General features: G+C 40.9%; 1 protein-coding gene and 2 long non-coding RNA genes across 4 annotated transcripts; 1 reads left to right on the plus strand and 2 right to left on the minus strand.

Annotated features, from left to right (window-relative positions):
- Window positions 1–8,560: 8,560 nt before the first annotated feature.
- LOC111606191 lies at window positions 8,561–12,248 on the plus strand. Of its 2 annotated transcripts, none has more exons than XR_002751946.1 (3): window positions 8,561–8,580; window positions 11,683–11,901; window positions 12,171–12,248. It is a non-coding gene; the product is annotated as an uncharacterized LOC111606191 (long non-coding RNA). The 2 variants fall into 2 exon arrangements; XR_002751947.1 differs by lacking the exon at window positions 8,561–8,580 and adding an exon at window positions 10,029–10,147.
- A 125-nt stretch (window positions 12,249–12,373) lies between these two features.
- On the minus strand, window positions 12,374–15,510 carry LOC111606290 (G2/M phase-specific E3 ubiquitin-protein ligase-like). The gene is made up of 5 exons (XM_023326803.1): window positions 15,339–15,510; window positions 14,971–15,152; window positions 13,350–13,522; window positions 12,800–13,014; window positions 12,374–12,723 (listed from the first exon to the last, which is right to left on the minus strand). Exons 1-5 carry the CDS (start codon window positions 15,508–15,510, stop codon window positions 12,488–12,490), a joined length of 978 nt encoding a protein of 325 aa, XP_023182571.1. The 3' UTR covers window positions 12,374–12,487.
- Window positions 15,467–16,730, minus strand: LOC111606192. Its single transcript, XR_002751948.1, has 3 exons — window positions 16,679–16,730; window positions 15,638–15,721; window positions 15,467–15,556 (listed from the first exon to the last, which is right to left on the minus strand). It is a non-coding gene; the product is annotated as an uncharacterized LOC111606192 (long non-coding RNA).
- Window positions 16,731–20,697: the final 3,967 nt, after the last annotated feature.

Below are 20,697 nucleotides of genomic sequence, written 5' to 3' on the forward strand. Positions count from 1 at the left end.
AGACATAAATACTTGGTCAGATTTTGTGTGATTTTAAGATGCTAACCTTGATTCTTAAATTGAATTGGACTTTTATAAAATGTGGATTCTGTTTTCCCTGCAGCTTTCAGACAGAAAGCGGTCTTTACTGCAGTCAGGTGACGGCTCCCTGGGTTAAAAAGAAGATCAGCGAATACAGGTTTGTCTAAAATAAAAGCTCCTAACGTCGCTTGTCCTTCTGTTTTACTCGTCTATAATCTGTTTTCTACGTTTCCTCTAACAGGGCAGCGAAGGCTCTAAAGAGCGCGGCCAGTTCCTCTCCACCATCGGTCTCCCTCCTCTCCATCATCACCTCCGCCGCCTCCGCTCCGCCTCCCTCCGCTCCGCCTCCCTCCACTCCTCCTCCCTCCACTCCTCCCCCTTCCTCTTCCTCTCCTTTCTTCAGCTCTGCCTCCGGGGTTTCATCCGGCGATTCGTTTTCTGGGAGCGAGGAGGACGAGAGCTTCGTGACCTTCATGACCTCCGGCTCCGGCGAAAACAACTGATCATGTTTCATCAACACTGGAGCAAACAGCCTAGTTATATTGAATTAATTTAGGATTTTTAGTTTCTTTCATAAGTTAAATTATTTATTTGGTAAAGCTAAATTTACTGTTCTGATACAGTGAAGGTTAATATTTATTACCTTGTGTATTTATAAACATTTGGAGTAACTTATGAAGCAGTTCGGACATGTTGAATGTTTACTCATTTAGTTGTTTGTGGAAATGTTTGGAACTTAAGAAACTTGAATGCTTTAATTTTGTATCCTGAAGGAAACATCTGGGAAAATAAGAACTTTATGCATTAATAAATATGATTTTATATAAATTATTTGTTCATTTTGGTCTCCATCTCATATCGTCAGTAGCTCTTAGGTTCAAATCCCAGAAAAACACAAAATCTTACCAACTATTTATTGTCTAGTTTCTATTGTAAATATTTTAGTGCACCTGAAATAAGACAAAACTCACTTACTAGTAACTTTTAACAAATTATAAGAGCTTGTTTTATGTACATTATTAGTTCTAGTTCCACTTGCAAAAATATTTCCCCCACAAAAGGCAATTTTCTCAAAAAACAACATATTCAGAGCACTAAATAAGCCAAAACTGTCAAAAATATTTTTACATTTTTAGCCAAAATCCATCAAGTTTAATAGTTCTAGCTTCTCTTGGTTCAAATTCACTAAAGGAATGTAATGCTGTTGCATTTTGGGCAATAAAAATATTACTTTTCTAAATAAGAAAATAATTAGTATTTGTTTACTTGCATCTAACACATTTTAAAAAGTTAAATTGAAAATCTCAGAATATGTCAAGTTTTTAAAATTGATAAATCATCAGAATAACTGTTTATTAAAATAATAGTTAGTTGCAGCCCTAAAAATGTCTCAAACTCATTTAAATATGTAAGTTTGTCTTAAATACAATAATCACAGGTCTTAAGTTTTGTTGTGACACAAATATTTCATCTCTTATTGTATAAAAGGCGCTGACATTTCTGTATTTTATTTTGTAATGTTGGTTTAGAGAGTATCCTAGGAAGTGACGTAAGTCGGAGTTTAGTGCTGTGCCCTGCTCATGGGAGCAATTTAATATACTTCCGGGTCAGTTTGCTGCGTTCTCAGCATGTGAGACCGCATTCATGTTGTAGTCTTGAGAAGTGGTGCTCCGAGTGTTAAGTTGATGACGGAAAACTACTGGCAACACTGAGCATCACGACGAATAAACCAGTTCGCATCCAAGTCAAGTTTGATCTCATGTCCTCCTTCCTGTATCCTGACCGATACACCATCCTGTTTGCTGCAAATAACCTAAGAACCTAACCTAATTAACACTGGTCCTTCGAGCCGGATAGAAGCTATCAGGATGGAGCCAGACAGAGCGTCATTCCCTGATGTGAGACCTAAACGGCAGTCACGCCGACCAAGCCGATTTGATGACTTTGAAGTTGAGTACACACATCATTCCATTAGAGAAATGCCACATTGGGAAATCCCACCGCCTATCCCAAGACATGTGGAACACCAACCTCAGTATAGCACTGCACCACCTCGCTACGGTGATAGTGATGTAACCTGCGCACCAACTTCTCCTCAGCTGGAGAGAAGTGAACAAGGGAGGAACTTTAGGGATCTCACACCTGAAGTTTTCCCCTACAACCTGCTGGAGACGCCCATCCAACCCTCTCATACAGGATTCAGAGCTTTGCAGGTGGAAAGAGAGAAGCTACTTCAATCACAGGAAGTTCTACAGGAGGGCCTGAGAGAACTTAATGAAGCAAGGAGTGATATCAAAGCACTGATTGAAGTTGCTCACTCACTGAGAAAGGATATGGCTCAGCTGACTGCCTCAAAATATCCCATTTATCAGCCCCCTATGAGCAGCTCAGAAAGGGTGTACACCACTAACACAAGGCCGATTAAAGATGAAGATGAGGAGGAGTGGCCTGATCCACCTCCGTGGCCTGAACCGGGAGAGGAGCTGTACACAGGATTCTCCAAACTAAAGGTTGAAGAACAGTATTCAGATTATGGCTTACAGTACTACCCCCCGCCTAATACAGCATCTTTGCCCCGTAAATCCTTTCTGCCAACACGCATCCCTCAGGAGCACAGAGGAGACGTGTTCCACGCTTCTTCGCAACATGTTGAGCCATCCTCAAAGTGGGCATCAATAAATGTAGGCCTGCTGCAACCAAACCCTGTTCAGGTTGAACCCCATACTTCAGTGACGGGGGCAGCGTGTGAGATGTCGAATTGGCATAATTCAGCCCCACCTCTTTCATCTGAGACAGTATATAGGGGGCCCAAACCAACAATCCCGAAGTTCCTTCATTCAGATCCTACTGAGTTTGCCAGGCTCCGAATGGCCCTGGAGAACCTACTCCCTCGTAACGCAACCGAGCTCTTTAAGTATCAAATACTTGTGGACCATCTTAAGTTTGATGAAGCTCGACTAATAGCTGATGCTTACCTGAATTCACCAAAGCCTTATACTGATACCATGGCTGCCCTCCATGATAAATTTGGACAACCTCATCAGCTTGCTTTAAGGAAAATTGCAAGTGTCCTAGATGGCCCAGAAATAAGGAGAGGTGATATAGTAGCTTTCCAAAGGTTTTCTCTCCAGGTGCAGTCACTAGTTGGTCTGTTGCAAACACTAGGACTTGAGGGAGAAGTGGAACTGAATTGTGGCTCTCACGTTGCCCGTCTGATAAGCAAGCTCCCTCCAGAGCAAAGAGCTGACTTTCGTCGACATCAGTTCAAACAGCCTGGCACCACCTACACCCTTCATGACTTATCTGAATGGCTACGCCAGGAGTCATGGTGTCAAGGGTTCGATAGCCAAGCTGGTGGGATGGGTAGCAGAGAACGGACCTGCAGAAAGGCGGATGCCCATCCCTTCAAACAGACTGTAACAGTCCTACATAATGTGAAAGGACCCTCAGAACACACTTCCCTGTTACCAAAGGAGAGTCGAGTTGGAGGGAAGTATAAGAGCAAAGCCTATTGTGCTTACTGCGAGAGCACAGAACATTATTTCAGTCAATGTGATGGTGTGGCTAAGCTCTCCAAAGAAGAAATAAAGAATTGGATTCAAGTCAACAAACGATGCTGGCGTTGTGCCCGAAATCATCTAGCGGCTCAATGCACACTGAAGAAACCCTGCAGTCTTTGCCAAGGAAAACACCTGCTGGCTCTTCATGAGGTAAATGTCAGAACTGAAAGATACGACACGGGTGTCTCTGCAAAGGAAGAAAGTTGCCTTACCAATTCAGCGTCAGGTTCCCTCTACTTAGATCGACATGGGGTCGGCCATCGTGTTTTGCTCAAGATTGTACCTGTGGTTCTAAGTTATGGGCAACACACTCTAGATACCTTTGCAATCCTGGATGACGGTTCCGAGCGAACCATGTTGCTCCCGGCTGCTGCAAAAATCCTTGGTCTGGTGGGCATCCCCGAGGACCTTCCTTTACGCACCGTCCGTTACGATATTCAGATGTTACATGGACGTAACGTATCTTTCAGTGTCTCTGCAGCTACCAATCCTGGGCTGCAACACAAGATTGAGGGAGCGTTTACAGCTGACAGCCTCAACTTAGCTCATCATACATATCCTGTTGATCAGCTGCGGAGGAAGTATAAACACCTGCAAGGGATCCCAGTGCCGGCGTTGAAGCGAGTCGAACCACTGCTCCTTATTGGTTCAGACCAGCCGCACCTGATAACCCCCATAGAACCGGTTCGGCTTGGCCCACCTGGCAGTCCAGCAGCTGTCCATACTCGGCTGGGGTGGACCCTTCAGGGACCAAGTCTTTTGATGGGGCGGCCAACCCAGCCTGCCCTAAGCTTATACACGTCCTCCCAATCGGATGAGTTATTTAAGCATGTAGAGCGGCTCTGGCAGATGGATGCAGTGCCTTACACATCTGAAAAGGAAGTGACCCGGTCAAAGCAGGATCTTCAAGCTGTGGCTCTACTCGAAGCTAAAACGATTCGCATAATGGTGGATGGCGTGCTGAGGTATGCCACACCTCTCCTCCGTCATGCACAGATGCCACAACTGAATGCACCAAAGGAATCTGTCATGGCCATGCTTCGAAGCACAGAGAAACGCCTACTAAAGGATTCCCACCAGGCTGATGCTTACAGAGCAGAAATACAGAAGCTGATTCATTCTGGGGCCGTAAAAGAAGTAACACAAAACACCTCATCAAAGGGGAGCTGGTACATTCCCCATCATCTCGTCAGTCATAATGGGAAGAATCGCCTGGTTTTCAACTGCTCTCATAAATACCTTGGACAGTCCCTGAATCAGTTTCTGCTGCCTGGTCCCACACTTGGAGCCCCTTTACTGGGAGTCCTAATTAGGTTCCGTGAATATCCCATAGCTGTGAGTGGCGATATCAAGGGGATGTTCCATCAAGTACTTCTTCTCCAGGAGGATCGCCCCCTGTTGAAGTTCCTTTGGCGGGATTTGAAGGTGGATGAACCTCCTAAAATCTTTGAGTGGCAGGTCCTACCCTTTGGGACAACCTCAAGCCCCTGCTGTGCAACATTCGCTCTACAGCGTCATGTGACAGAACACACCCAGCCCGATGACTACCTAAGATTCTCCATTGAGAAGTGTTTCTACGTAGACAACTGTCTACAAAGTGTTAGTTCACCTGAAGAAGCCAAAATCCTCGTAGACCGACTGAGAGAACTGCTGAAATCAGCCGGCTTTGAGTTACGTCAGTGGGCTTGCAACGACCCCAGTGTTGTGAGTCATTTGCCCCCTGAAGCGAGATCTCAAAGCCTGGATCTGTGGTTAGCAGAAGACAAATCCAACTCTTCAGAGACGACACTTGGGCTCAGTTGGGACTGGAATACAGACTCTTTGGGCTATAAGCACAGACCTGTGACCTATGACATGCCAACTCTTCGAAACATCTATAGAGTTCTAGCGACACAGTATGACCCTTTAGGCTATCTGTTACCTTTCACTACTCGGGCCAAGCTCCTCCTTAGGCAGTTGTGGGATAAGAAGCATGGTTGGGATGACTCAAACCTTCCATCCACACTCCTTCAAGCTTGGAATGACTGGGAGGCAGAGCTTAAGTTTCTACCTCAGCTTACCTTCCCACGCGCTTATGCTCCTACTCAAACCAACTTAGAAGAGGACATCCCTGAAGTGCACATCTTCGCAGATGCATCTGAGAAAGCCTATGGAGCTGTAGCTTATATGAGGACTGAGGAGTGCGGCGGTCAGGTTCATCTCACCTTCATCCTAGCTCGTTCCCGTGTAGCTCCAAAACGGACCCTCTCTATCCCTCGCCTAGAGCTCTGTGGAGCCTTGGTGGCAGCACAGTTGGGCAGTATCTTGAGAAAAGAACTCACCTCGACTATCAGAGGGATAATTCTGTGGTCAGACTCGACAACTGTCCTCAACTGGTTGAGCTCGCAGTCCTGTCGCTATAAAATCTTTGTAGGAGCCAGGATAGCTGAGATACAGGAGTTGACAGAAAACTGTACCTGGCGCTATGTAGACTCCGAAAGTAATCCAGCGGATGACCTGACAAGGGAAAAGGCTCTGGCAGAACTCAAAGTGCCAAACAGGTGGTCAGATGGACCCCCCTTTCTGCTCCACAGTCCCGACACATGGCCAGAGAAGCCTAACTCTGAGCCCTTTAATGAGGAATCAGAGCTCCGAAAGGCTGTCTTCTGTGGAACAGTAACCACCTCCGCATCTATCTGTTGGGATGAAATGGAGTACAAGACATGGCAGGAGCTCTTGGATGCTTCTGTTAAGGAACTTCAAGGACAAACGCTCTCAACTTCACCTCGTGCTGAGGAATATCAGGCTGCAGAACAGGCTCTCCTTAGGCGAGCTCAACAGGAGTCATTTCCAGAAGAATGTCGTTTACTTGCCGAAGCGAAATCTGTTTCATCCAGAAGTCGCTTACTCACGTTGGCACCTGAACTGGATACCTCAGCAGGCCTTATCAGAGTAGGAGGTCGATTACGACGTCTAGGAGGTCTTGACGGATCGACACTGCATCCTATTGTCCTGGATCCTACTCACCCCTTCACACGTCTTCTCATCCAGAAATACGACATTGATCTCCATCATCCAGGCCCTGAACGGGTTTTTGCAGAGTTACGGAGATCTTACTGGATACTGCGTGGAAGAGAAGCAATACGCAAATACCAGCGCACCTGTCCTGAGTGCCAGCGTTGGAGGGCGCAACCCTCAATTCCGAGGATGGCTGACCTTCCTGCCGCTCGGCTTAGGTTGTACAAGCCCGCCTTTTACTCCACTGGTGTTGACTGCTTTGGGCCCATGATTGTGAAAATAGGAAGACGGCAGGAGAAACGCTGGGGTATCATTTTCAAGTGTCTGACAACGAGGGCAGTACACTTGGATCTCCTAAGTAGCCTGGATGCAGATGCTTTCCTTATGGCCCTGAGACGATTTATCGCCCGAAGGGGAAAGCCTGCAGAGCTATGGTCTGATTGTGGGACCAATTTTAAGGGAGGAGACCGGGAACTCAGAGAAGCCTTTGCCAACATGTCAGAGACGCTGCAGGGGCAGCTAGCCTCCCAGAAGATTAAATTTCAGTTTAATCCCCCAGCAGCTCCACATTTTGGCGGAGTGTGGGAGCGAGAGGTTCGTTCAGTGAAGGCAGCTCTCCGAAGCTGTGTGGGTTCCCAACCTCTACAGGAGGAGGTACTTCTTACAGTTCTTCTGGAGGTGGAATCGATACTGAACTCAAAGCCTTTGGGATATGTATCAGCTGACGTGGCAGACGTGGACCCTGTGACTCCAAATAGTCTCCTCATGGGGCGGCCTGATGGATCCCTACCCCAGGTGGTCTACCCAGAGATAGAAAACCTCAGTCGAAGACGTTGGCGGCACTCACAGATTCTTGCTGATCACTTCTGGGCAAGATTCATCAGAGAATATCCTGGCTTACAGACAAGACACAAATGGCAATCAAGCCCTCCGGAACTTCTGCAGAAAGCAATTGTTATGATTGTGGATCCCCAGCTGCCCCGCGCCTTATGGCCGATAGGTCATGTGACCAAGATTCACCGCAGTGATGATGGACTTATCAGATCAGCGGATGTGAAAGTTAGTGAACATGTCTACACTAGACCAGTTGCTCGGTTGGTTGTTTTACCAGCTGTGCCAGCTGAAGGAAAGGACACTGAGGAGGACAGCCAGAAGTCCCCCAAGACTTGATAAAGCCTTTTATGTTTAGCAAATGTGTAACCACATTTGGGGGCGGCTGTATAAAAGGCGCTGACATTTCTGTATTTTATTTTGTAATGTTGGTTTAGAGAGTATCCTAGGAAGTGACGTAAGTCGGAGTTTAGTGCTGTGCCCTGCTCATGGGAGCAATTTAATATACTTCCGGGTCAGTTTGCTGCGTTCTCAGCATGTGAGACCGCATTCATGTTGTAGTCTTGAGAAGTGGTGCTCCGAGTGTTAAGTTGATGACGGAAAACTACTGGCAACACTGAGCATCACGACGAATAAACCAGTTCGCATCCAAGTCAAGTTTGATCTCATGTCCTCCTTCCTGTATCCTGACCGATACACCATCCTGTTTGCTGCAAATAACCTAAGAACCTAACCTAATTAACACTTATATTCAGTGAAGTAGAAAATGTCTGAGTTTTGTGCAGAAAACTGCGATTTGCGACTGGAGGCTGTTGTAGCTACCGCTAGCTAGCTGCTAATACACCTGCTAGCTAGCTAGTGAGCTAGCTGTTTGCGTCTGGACAACATTCATTTTTGTACGGTGGCCGACAGGTGCAAATGCGCAGCAAAAGAGAAAACATGCAAACAAAAAAAAAAAAAACACGCGCACAAATTAAATGCGGCAAGCAAAAAGCGAATAAAATGCAGCAAACAAAAAGAGAGACGCAAACACCCCCGAATGAAATGCAGCAAACAAAAAGTGTTGAAAACGGAAGTGCTCCAGACCGCTAGGGGGAGTCAAAGAAAATAGTATTCATTTCTATGGGACCAGATGCAAGATTCAGAGAAATAAATTTGAAAGAAAGTAAAGGTACGTATTACTATATTTCTTTTCAGATACGCCGTCTTTTATAATATTATAGAATAACAGAATAATTTATGGGTAGCGTGATAGACTTTGTGTCAGTCATACCGTTCTGGGCTCGGTCTCGTAGATGCTTGCCCGAATTAGCAAAGCAATTATGCTAATCATACCGCAAGAAAAAATAAATAAATTACACACTCATATAGATAGATAGATAGATAGATAGACAGACAGACAGACAGACAGACAGACAGACAGACAGACAGACAGACAGACAGACAGACAGACAGACAGACAGATAGATAGATAGATAGATAGTGAATTCGATTTATCACCTATCTGTCACAAGAGGGATAGTGATGTTTGTAACTTTTTCGTTTTTTTTGTGGTGTATGTACATATCTGGTTTCAACTATACCTATGTGCATACCATTTACCTTTTTTAGGTGGCCATGTTTTGCTGTTTCTGTGGACAAAATCTAGGAACAATTCAAGTTTTCTGTTTTTCATGTGGGAAGAATGTGCAGATCTTGGCACAAGCTCAAGACACTGGTAAGCAGTGATGGGTTAGTTACTTGTAAAAATTAACTTAAATCGAATACTTATTACTACTTGAAAAAGTAGATTAGTGATTACTTTTTTTGGAAATTCACTAAGTTACATATTTTTTTATTTATCTCCACCACTTGTGAAAAGCTTGAACGTTGCAAATAATTAATTGCAAGTTATTAAATTATAGTAATATCAAGTATGTATCTCCGCTTATAAGGTTGAACTGAACGGGAGATTAATGGTTACAACAGCACGCACACACACACACACACTCACACACACACACACACCTACACACACACACACACACAAAAAAACCTTAGTAATTTGTGTATGTTTTTGTGATTTCCACTATTGTCTGGATAACTATAAATAAGATTGTAGAGCCCCCTCCTACCTCGGCCTCTAGGTTCTGCGCTATGGCCCTGTCCGCAGATTTGTGACACTTAAAGATTATAAATGCGTTTAGTTGGGCAACTTTACGGACACGTTCATTCATGGCTGCTTTCACGTTTATTGCGCTGTTCATATTAGTCTCGATTTTGCCGTTTTCTGGAGCGCAATGCAAAAGTCAAGGTCGCTCACAACAAATATTACCTTGACATTACCAAAGGCTCAGCAAGATGGATCATCCAGGAATAGATGTACCTGGAAGTCCTGACTAAAACTACTTGGATGTCAGACAAATTACGGGGCTTATATGTTTCTGCTTATTTCCAAGTCAAAATAAGAACTTCAGGATCAAAACCAAGCCCAAAAACTTAAACCCGTGATTCATGAAATTTGAAAGCGATTTCAGAAAAAAAGAAGCCCAAAGCCGCTAATAATAATCGGACTTTGAGGACAGATGATCAAAATAGTTCCTGTTTTCCCAGCAACAACATCTCCCTCCTCCCCGTATTGTTTATGTTTCTGTCGCCGCAGATAACTGTCACATGTAAAGGGCGGTCGCTCCCCAAGACGTACATAGGGATTAAATTAAATTACAAAAGAAAATAGCAACGCACAGTGATTTGGATAAGTAACTTTAATAATGGTCTACTGGATTTGAATTAGCAACGCGTTTGATGTCGCACATATTCATGAAGTACTTTTGGTTTAACAAGCCACACTTTTTTTTAGATATATATCCCAGCTGTTTATCTCAATAAATATGGTCTTATTCTATTTTTTTTTAAATATTTTTTAAAATTATCATGCCTAACTGCACATAGTTTTGTAGAGTAGACTATTTATAAGCTACGTTTAATAACAGCACAGAACTTTTGCCCTTACTGTACTGTATGTTACTAAGTTTTTACACAGATTCTATTTTGGTGTGAACTTAATTGTTTGAATTGTGTAACATTTTTACTGTGCCAACTTAATTTCCCTGATGTTGGGCAGTAAAAAGATATTCTGCTCTATTTTGTTTCACAGGATCTGAGCTGGACACCCTCTCAGAAGATGACCTGATTAGAAAGTATTTTCATGATGGCTATAGTCATTCAGAAATTTTGGATTTCTTGGGAAACCTTCACAATGTTGAAATAAGCCTTCGCTCCTTAAAGAGCAAATTAAAAAAATTATCACTCTTTAGACAAAGAAGTTACACACCGCCTCACTTGGTACGTGCTGCTATTGAAGAAGAGCTAAAGGGACCAGGCCAGCATTATGGCTATCGCTTGATGTGGCAGACACTCCGACAGAAGTATTGTCTGACTGTCAGAAGAGACGATGTCATGGCATTGATGGCAGAACTTGACCCCTCAGGAGTACAACTGCGTGCAAGACGAAGATTTATAAGAAGAGTTTATAGTTCTTGTGGCCCAAACTATGTATGGCATGCAGATGGTTATGACAAACTAAAGCCCTATGGCTTGGCAATAAGTGGTTGCATAGATGGGTATTCTCGGAAGGTGCTATGGTTAGTGTGTCAAGCCAGCAATAATGATCCTGGAGTCATTGCTCAAAACTATGTGCAATGTGTCTCAGAATTTGGGAAGATACCAATGCGCCTCCGCACAGACTGTGGCACTGAAAATGGAACAATGGTGGCAATGCATTGTACATTAAGGTCATCACACACTGATGACTTTGCTGGGGCTGCCAGCCATATGTATGGCTCCTCAACAGCCAACCAACGCATCGAAAGCTGGTGGTCATATTTCAGAAAACAAAGGTGAGTTTGTCAACAGTTTATTGTAATTTTTGTATAAATATCAAGTAGTAGACCTTGAAAAGGTGAATAAATTTAGTAGTCTTCTTGGATAAGCAAACATTTCAAAATTATAATGCAACATTTTACTCGATTACCTCTACTTTGTCAGAAGAAATGAAGTACTTGCATATCTCTTAATGACCATTATGTTTTTGTGCTATATACAACTTAATTTTATAGTGTAACATTTGAAATGGATGAATCAGAAGCTCAACATTTAAAGTATAACAGTTGATGTCTGCTTACATTATATTTAACTTTGTAGGTCAACATATATTTAAATATTTTCATGACATAGAAACTAGTCCTATTTTTTTCTGCTGATATAATTATCTTATAATTTTGGTTTATTGTAGATCTCAGTTCTGGATGGATCTCATGAACGATTTGAAGGAAAGACATCTCTTCAATGGAAGTCATGACCACACATGCCTTGTGCGGTTTGTCTTCATGGATATGCTACAGAGAGATCTTGATGAATGCAAGGACAGGTGGAATAAACATACCATAAGACCTGTTAAACAATCTTGCTGTCCATCTGGTAAACCAGATGTGATGTATCATCTACCTCACAGGTAATTTTTTGTTGTTTTTGTCTTCAACATGTGGTTAATTTAAAACCTCTTTGGGAACTCTAAAAAATAATTTGCCAAAGTAAAAATAATGAACAATGTGTTAACAGTATGTCACCTTTTATTCTAAACATTTCAGATGACAATTTCTAAAATGTAAATTTAAATACAATTAATCATTTAGACAGGTTACAACAATAGTCACAGCAGTAACAGTTTAGTGAAGAAATGTAAATATAACTAAATGTTTACTGTGCTTCTTCTATTCCTAGGTTTGGTGGAACAGACTGTGGTTTCCCAGTCTCCCAGGAGCAATTGGGACAGTTTGTGACAGAGACTAACAACATTCAGTGTGGAGATGAACACCTTCAGGCACATTTTGAGAACCTCCAGAGACAGTGTGGCCTAGCACATCCACAGAGTTGGGAATCATGTGTCGAAAACTATATCAAACTGAAAAACATGGCGGCTTATAAACAAACAAGAATCCAAATTTGAAGGTCGCACACAAACACTAAACAGTGTCATAACTGAACAGGTTTGACAAGTTAAATAGTTAGCATTTTGTTTTGTTGTTATGCATTTGACCTTAATAAAGCCCAAACCCAGGGGAGTTTTGAATCCCAAAGTCCATGTCTTCTTTAAACTGATGATACGTCTTGGACATTGGTATTTTGATAGTGTTGGGGCAGGTGCTACTGACAGGAAAACGAGAAGTGGCCTGAAAGATCAGTTTTGGTGGTGGCAGAATTGAAGATGGAGGTAGTGTGTTCAAGCCGGTGGCAAACATCAGGATGTCCTGGAGAGAGAGACCCGTTTTTTGTTCTAGAAAAGAAGCAATGAGTTTATGTATCAGATATTACAATAACACCAGAATATAGCAATAAATCTTAAAGTCCACCTTCTGTGTCAAGGAGAAAGTCTCTCCAGAATCCTAGCACTCTTGTTTCCTCATGTCGTCTGCTGCTACCCTTTTCACTGAGCTGAACCTCAAATATTTCCTCCAATATTTTGGATGTCAGCTGTTCCACTCTTACACACATAAATGGCCTGAAGACGGAAGCATGCTGCTCCAAAGCATTCTGGAAGTTCAGTGTTGAAAGGCCATCCTTGAATCTATAAAAAGTTTGAAACAGAAATCACCTTAATTATTATCAAAAGAGCTGATATTTTTCAGTAACACAAAGAACATTAATATGTCTAATCTTTTTTTATTATTTTTATTTAGCATAGGTAATATTGCTGATGCACTGTACACAGTGAATTAACCTACAGTAACGTTAATTTTCTCCAGTTAAGCCGTCCAATCAATAAGGCTCCTACTTATTTGGCTGCTGGGTGCTGTTGATTGATTGATTCTTGCACTATTGTACATTTGCTTGTATTAACTGCAACAAAATAGTAACTAAATTAGCATAGTTATTTTTTAAGTTAAGGAAGAGAAACATTACCTTTGAATAGAGAAATGGTTGCGGTAAATGATGTACCAATCAATGAACTCCTTTACAATTTTCAATTTGTCATCAACAGTCACAGGGAACTGCAAGCAGCCAGCAGTTTGCAAGATGCTTGCATGTCTTTCAACTGACTGGTGTAGTTCAGTCAATGTACCTGCACTGGATATCTATGGTAGAGAACAATAACCGAAAACATAAATTAATATTTATGAAATCATTACTGATATAAATTTGTTATAAAAGTATTACTGATTGCACTTTAAAAATTAGGTAAGTTTATGTTATTAAAGATTAAGTTTAATTATTGGTTAATGTCAAGTTGTCATAAAGACATTTTGAATAATGTCAACTTTGTATTAAAAGTGTCATATTTTACCGAATGACGCTTTATGACAACAGTCATAAATATTCATGAAGGCTTATTCATGTTCATGACAGTTGTTATGTCATGTTTATGAAAGTGTCATGACAGTCTTATTCAACCCCCTTCAAATAAAGTGTTACCAAAATATCCAGTGAGCAACAGTTCTGTGGCCGCAAATGCCTTGCTGATGCCAGAGTTCAGAGGAGAATGGCCAGAGAGATTTGAGCTCATAGAACAGCAACAATAACTCAAGAAACCACTCGTTACAACCGAGTTATGGAGAAGAGCATCTGAACACACAACATGTCAAACCTTAAGTCAGATGTGCTATAGCAGCAGAAGACCACACCGGATGCCATTCCTGTCAGCTAAGAACAGGAAGCTGAGGCAACAATTCGCACAGGATCAACAAAATTGGACAATAGAAGATTGGAAAAACGTTGCCTGGTCTGATGAGTCTCAATTTCAGCAACGACATTTGGATGGGAGGGTCAGAATTTGGTGACAACATGAAAGTATGGATCCATCTGGCTTGTATCAACGTTTCCACGATTCAGGGTGGTGCTATGGAGTGCACTTTGGCCCATTGGTACCGATCAAACATCGTGTCAACGCCAAAGCCTACCTGAGTATTTTGCCAAGCAAAATACTTCATGACCACAGTGTTTTCATCTTCTGATGGCTAATTCCAGCACGTGAACTTGCCATGTCAGAAAGCATGAATCATCTCAGACTGGTTTCTTAAACATAATGAGTTCACTGAACTCGAATGGCCTCCACGGTCACCAGATGTCAATCCAATAGAAAACCTTTGGGATGTGGTGGAAGGAGAGATTTGCATCATGGATGTACTGCCAACAAATCTACAGCAACTATGTGATGCCATCATGTAAAGATGGACCAGACTATCTAAGGAATGTTTCCAGTATTTAGTTGAATCCATGCCACTACAGATTAAAGCAGTTCAGAAGGCAAATGAGTGTACAAACCGGTACTAACGAGATGTACCTAATAAAGTGGCTTGTCTTTTTTATGCATATAGCATTCTCATAAGTGAAGGTAGCGTAGGTACTTGTTTGTGCTTTAATATGACAACATGTGCCTTTTAGAAAATATCAGATTTATTCTGCACAATAGAATCGTATCAAACACAAAATACAAATGATCTTAATGTTACATGAAGTTATGGAATAACAAAATTTTTGCTTGATTGTAACAACTTGTAAAGCCTCATCAATAATGCTATCCTACCTCAATCAAAGAAGCCCTCATGGTGTTGTCAGTGATGTCTTCTATCTTTCCTTCTGTATTTGTTGATGTTCCTGTGAGGTGCTGGTAGAGCTTCTCAGATAAGAATTGAGGACCTGGACCTCCATGAACGACAGAAGTGGCAATCATCCTCCCAACCATGAAATATTCATCATTTTTGGCTGCTGTGTAGATTTTGCTCACATTAATTACACATTCACCAACAGCTGTCACATTCTTATGAGAAAACTCTGAAATATTGCCTTTAACGGCAATACCTTCACTGTCAAAAGTGATAAATTTCCTTTCTTCTGGCCCATCAAAGACTCTTCAAGTCCTTAAGCAGTTCATTAAAAGGCTTAGAAACTCGCGCTTGGGACCACCGTTATCAACGCCGTCTTCTGCCTGTCCCTCGTCATCGGTGAATTTTACAAATATTTCATTGAAAGGGTTGAAAGAAGCCCGCTTGAAACCTCTCAGTGCTCCATCCCATACATTGGCTCTGTTTATGTTAAAGCGGCTGAGAGATGATGACGTGATCATTGCCGAGAGCTCTGAAATGATGTCTGCAGCAGTCACGTTGTCTGTACTATAAAACATGAAGTGTACAATTATTTCAAATACAAAAAGCACAAAAGGATTTAGAAGAAAACTAATTTCTAATTAATACCTTTGCTCAGGGAACTGCATCACATATTCATCCGGCTCAGAGTCGCTGTCAACAATTATTGGTGCGTACACATTTGTGTAGTTGCTGTATTGAAAAGGAAATAGAGTAAATACTTTACTAGGTAAATTTAAATTCATCCCTGATAAGGCATAGAGACTTCTGTCAGTCATTCTTGGCAGTAGGACAGCTAACACCAGCATATTTGGGTAATTCTTGCACACTACTCAAAGTTTGAAAGAAAAAAAATATTGAACAACCAGAAGTTATGGTGCTGTCAAGCTTTTTGCTCTTTAAACCACCTCAGCTTCTGCCCAAACTTCAAACAGCTTGCTTCCCTCAAAGAAAATCAGGAACCACTCATCTCAGCAACAATTTTTAGTTATCTTTTATTTTTGTCTTTAGATTATTTCAATTGACAGTGTAAGACCACCATGACTTCACATAAGTAGTCACAGAGCAGGTTGAAAACCAACAAACAAATTAAACAAAATCAATTACAGATCACAATGAACTAATTAAGTATGTTTCAGGTAATGTTAACAAGCTACTTTTAAGTTAACAGTGAATGAACAAACAAATGAACTACATTCCAAACACATAAAACCCATTGAATCAAGGGCTAATTTTGGTCTCTGAATGCAGATTAAATGATATAATGTCCATTTCCTACCAGAGTGTCTTTGTGGAAGCTTGAAGCTGAGGCTCTTTGTCTGAAGAGATCATTGTGAGCACAGGTGTGCCAAGTTACCTTATAGAGTTCAGATGGGCCTAAGTGAAAGGGATGGGTGCGCTTGGTTCTCTGTGATGTGTGTGCCAGTTGGGTGGAGATAGTAAATGCACTCACAAATGTACCAGTTGCTGTTTTAACTGGACAGGTGCAAAACCTTTCTTTTTCAATGACTTTTTTCAGTTTGGAAATGTAAGAAGACATTTTAGTTGAGATTAATAATTCAGTAAGTTACAGTTATGTGTAATTTCTACAAATCATTTCAGTAAATGTGTTGACATGTGCAAAAGTTGACATGTGCTCACACAACCTACCGATAGAAGTGGTTCTGGCCCTCTGAGGACATGGGATGCTCCTGGACGTTGGTGTTTCCGCCATCCTAATTTAACATAAATTAGTACTCCAGTTGTGGTAGTGGCAATACCATACAGACTTAGCTAACACAATGTCATGTATCTCATCTTGGGTGATTGTCTTTGTGAATTTTTGAAAATCTTTTATGGTATGTAATGTTTACATATTGAACTGTGAAAGGGATTGAGTTCAATCTTACCTGATCAGACCCTTGTTCTGTGTGTCCAAAAGGCCTGAAAATAAAAATTAACATAGCTATAAAGTGGATATAACAGTTTCTGCAACAAAATATGAAGCAAACAGTAATTTGTATTTTACCCATTCAAAATTTTCTCCAGTCTTGGAGTGCTTGCTTCATCTGGACCATCCCACACCTATGTACAACATATAAAAGACAGGTTTTATCTTATCAAAAGAAAGTGTATGTAATTCAATTCAGGAGAAATGTCATAAAGATGCAGACTGACCACAGTATCAGATAGTGGACTATCTTGAGATGGCAACCTTACATGAACCACACTGTCATCATCACTTGAACTCTGTCCACTGAAACCTTTAAAAAGCAATGATTATTTTGACATTTATTTTAATTATTATTTTTATGTAATTCCACAAATTGTTTAGTTGCATAGGAATTTTTCATAACTTCATATACATGTTAAACAACAAGAAAATGTTAGTATCAGTTGTACAAATAGAATTTTGTACAATTAGCAGCACAGTATATTCAGATTTCTTTATCCATCCATCCATCCATCCATCCATCCATCCATTGTCTTATACCCTTTTCCCAGAGCACCTGGTCAGAACCCACAGGGAGAACATGCAAACTCCATACAGAAAGACTCCAGGCAAGGAATTGAAACCAACACCTTCTTGCTGCAAGGCAACAATGCCACCAACTGTGTCACTGGGCAGCAGATTTCTATTTATCTTTTAGAAGTTATTTGAACACAGTAAGTCTTCTATTACTATGAACCACACAGTTTTGTTCGTTGATATTAACCAAAGGAAAATGGTTACTATCATTTCAATAACCAGTGAAAAGAAATATACTATAAATATGTACTATAAATAATAAATTTTCTTTTGCAAGGCTAAATTTTGCAATTAATAAAATGTACGTTTGTACATCAATCTTTACAAAAGGGAGGTAGGTTTTGTAAAGAGGAAAATCCTTTGGCTTCCTTAGATAAAATATATGACATCATAGCTAGAATTAATCATGCACAGAATTCTGGATATAGGAGGAAATCTTGCCATTTTAACTATAAGACTATAGCAAAATTGATCTTCAAACTATTTGGAATGTAGATCAAAAGCACTTACAGCTTTTTGCAAATTGCTCAACAGGGCAAATGTAAAGCGTAATTCTTTGGTAAGGCTTTCCAATTGCCTCCTTGTACTTTTGCACTGTGAAAGGAATGTCTGTTCCTGGGATGTTCTTAACCTCCCTTGCATCAGGATACAACAAGACATGGGCACAATCTTTCAGGTCTATATTGACCTATATCCTTTTGTTTCTTTACAGCAGCAGCAAGCACTTGTTCCGATGCCCACTCAGGGTGAATCTCAACTGGAAGTAACTTCCCTCTCACTGTCTTAAGGGAATCTCCCTGCATCCTCATAAGCCCAACATTAATCTGGGGAGAGACAAAATTTAATCAATCAAATTAAATTATTTGATGAAGTATGTAATTTCCAGTTTGTGTTTGCACTAAATTAAAGGCATACCTTCAGTTTATTTCCCTTCTGTGTTTTGTTCTTATGCTTCTTGGTAAAAAATTTCTTTCTTTCCCTCTCTTTTATAGCTCTAAAGTTCATGAAACACTCTACACCTGAAATTCGTAATAAAAAAATACACGATTGGCACTTTAGTTATAATTTAAATGCATTAATTATTAATTGCAGGTACGATCAATACTGCAATGATTGTACCTGCATCTACAGATGGTTTAAAATGCTAACACTTAAGCATGCTGAAATAAATAACCCATGCTTCGGTTTACCTGTGCTGGTGCTTGGTTGAACATCAGGAGTTGCAGTGGTAGTGTTCCTCTCATCTTGGGCTTTGTTTGCATGATCTTGTACAAATTTTATGTTTCTGCCACATTGACAACAAAAGTCTGCAGAATTTATGGCGGCAGTTCCACAAAATGGACAGTACATCTGAAAGAAAATTTGTTTTTTAACGTCAGGAAATAAATACATTAAAAGTGGAGACATTGCCTACTAAAACGCTGAAATGAGTCATTCTCAAAAAAGATATTTAATTATACGAGTGTGTAATTTATTTATTTTTTCTTGCGGTATGATTAGCATAATTGCTTTGCTAATTCGGGCAAGCATCTACGAGACCGAGCCCAGAACGGTATGACTGACACAAAGTCTATCACGCTACCCATAAATTATTCTGTTATTCTATAATATTATAAAAGACGGCGTATCTGAAAAGAAATATAGTAATACGTACCTTTACTTTCTTTCAAATTTCTTTCTCTGAATCTTGCATCTGGTCCCATAGAAATGAATACTATTTTCTTTGACTCCCCCTAGTGGTCTGGAGCACTTTCGTTTTCAACACTTTTTGTTTGCTGCATTTCATTCGGGGTGTCTTCTTTTTTGTTTGCTTCTCTCTTTTTGTTTGCTGCATTTTATTCGCTTTTTGCTTGCCGCATTTAATTTGTCCGCGTGTTTTTTTTTGTTTGCATGTTTTCTCTTTTGCTGCGCATTTGCACCTGTCGGCCACCGTATTTTTGCGACTGGCTCGCTAATGTTGCTAAACCGAACGATGCTACATTCATTCTGTGTAAAATATATATACTTAAATATATCTACACAATTTTCTTTTCTACATGTCTATCATTATAGAGGTTATTATAAAGATTTAATTCATAATGGTGTTCAAAATGTTTCTATACCTGAACTCGGTACCGTTTGAATGGGTTCTTCTTTTTTCCGCTTTGAGTTACCATGACAGCTAGAAAAGACAAAGTCTTATTTCAGACGCAAATAAAACAATACTATGAACATTGCTGACTTCCTAATATAATAGGTTTTTAAGTTTTCATGGATTCCCAAGCGGTCCTGAATTAAGAAGACGGTGCTACTAGTTAAAGCTAACACCGCACAGCAAAGTTTACAGCCTTCACTTCACTCCGGATCAACTTCTTCAGCCTAAAGCAGAAGGTAAAGGAGCCTCCTGTGTTATTTCCATGGAATCACTTCTGTATTCAGCCTGAAAGAGTTTATGGGAACGAGAGAGCAGACCAGAGCCAGACAGCCAAGCTACTGATCCGCCTGTACACACTGCTGTAAACACCGTCCTGCTTCACAAGAAACATGCAAAACTAATAAAGTGAAATAACACGGAGACCTTAAGGAACACGGCCATATTTTTCTAAAAGCAACAACTTTGAACCTGAACAGTCAGCTGAACTAGAACTGTTGACACCAGAGCTGCTCTACTGTTAAGCTATGGACTTGTTGTTCTTCAGAAGGAAAAAGCCTGAACCGTAAAATCCCCGTTACTTTGTCTCTGACACTAACGACAATAAACCACATAATATACTTGAACATAAGGTAAAAACATCGTCCGTTAGAATGGATGAAAAATGTTTAGATACTTAAATAGCACATTTTTACAAGAAAAATGTCGGAGAATATTGTCTACTAGCATAAGCTAAAGCTAATGTTAGCCACAAAGTTTAAAGAAAGCAAAACTCACCTTCGTATCTGTGTATAACGAGGCGAACATCTTAAAACCTTTCTCCAGCTACTTGTTGGGCTTCGGATCGATGTTCATCATTAATTGTTACCTTGGACAAACACCCAGTGGAAAGAACCTTTTTCAATAGATCGGAAACGACCGAGCCGCTTTTCCCTGAACGCGGAAGCTGAGCTGCACAGAGCCCATCGATCTCTACGTTTTAAAGAAACAGGATAATCCACCTGCTGAGGCACCGTTCGCCCTCTAGAG

The sequence above is a fragment of the Xiphophorus maculatus genome, chromosome 21 (assembly GCF_002775205.1).
Source record: "Xiphophorus maculatus strain JP 163 A chromosome 21, X_maculatus-5.0-male, whole genome shotgun sequence".
NCBI lineage: Eukaryota > Metazoa > Chordata > Actinopteri > Cyprinodontiformes > Poeciliidae > Xiphophorus > Xiphophorus maculatus.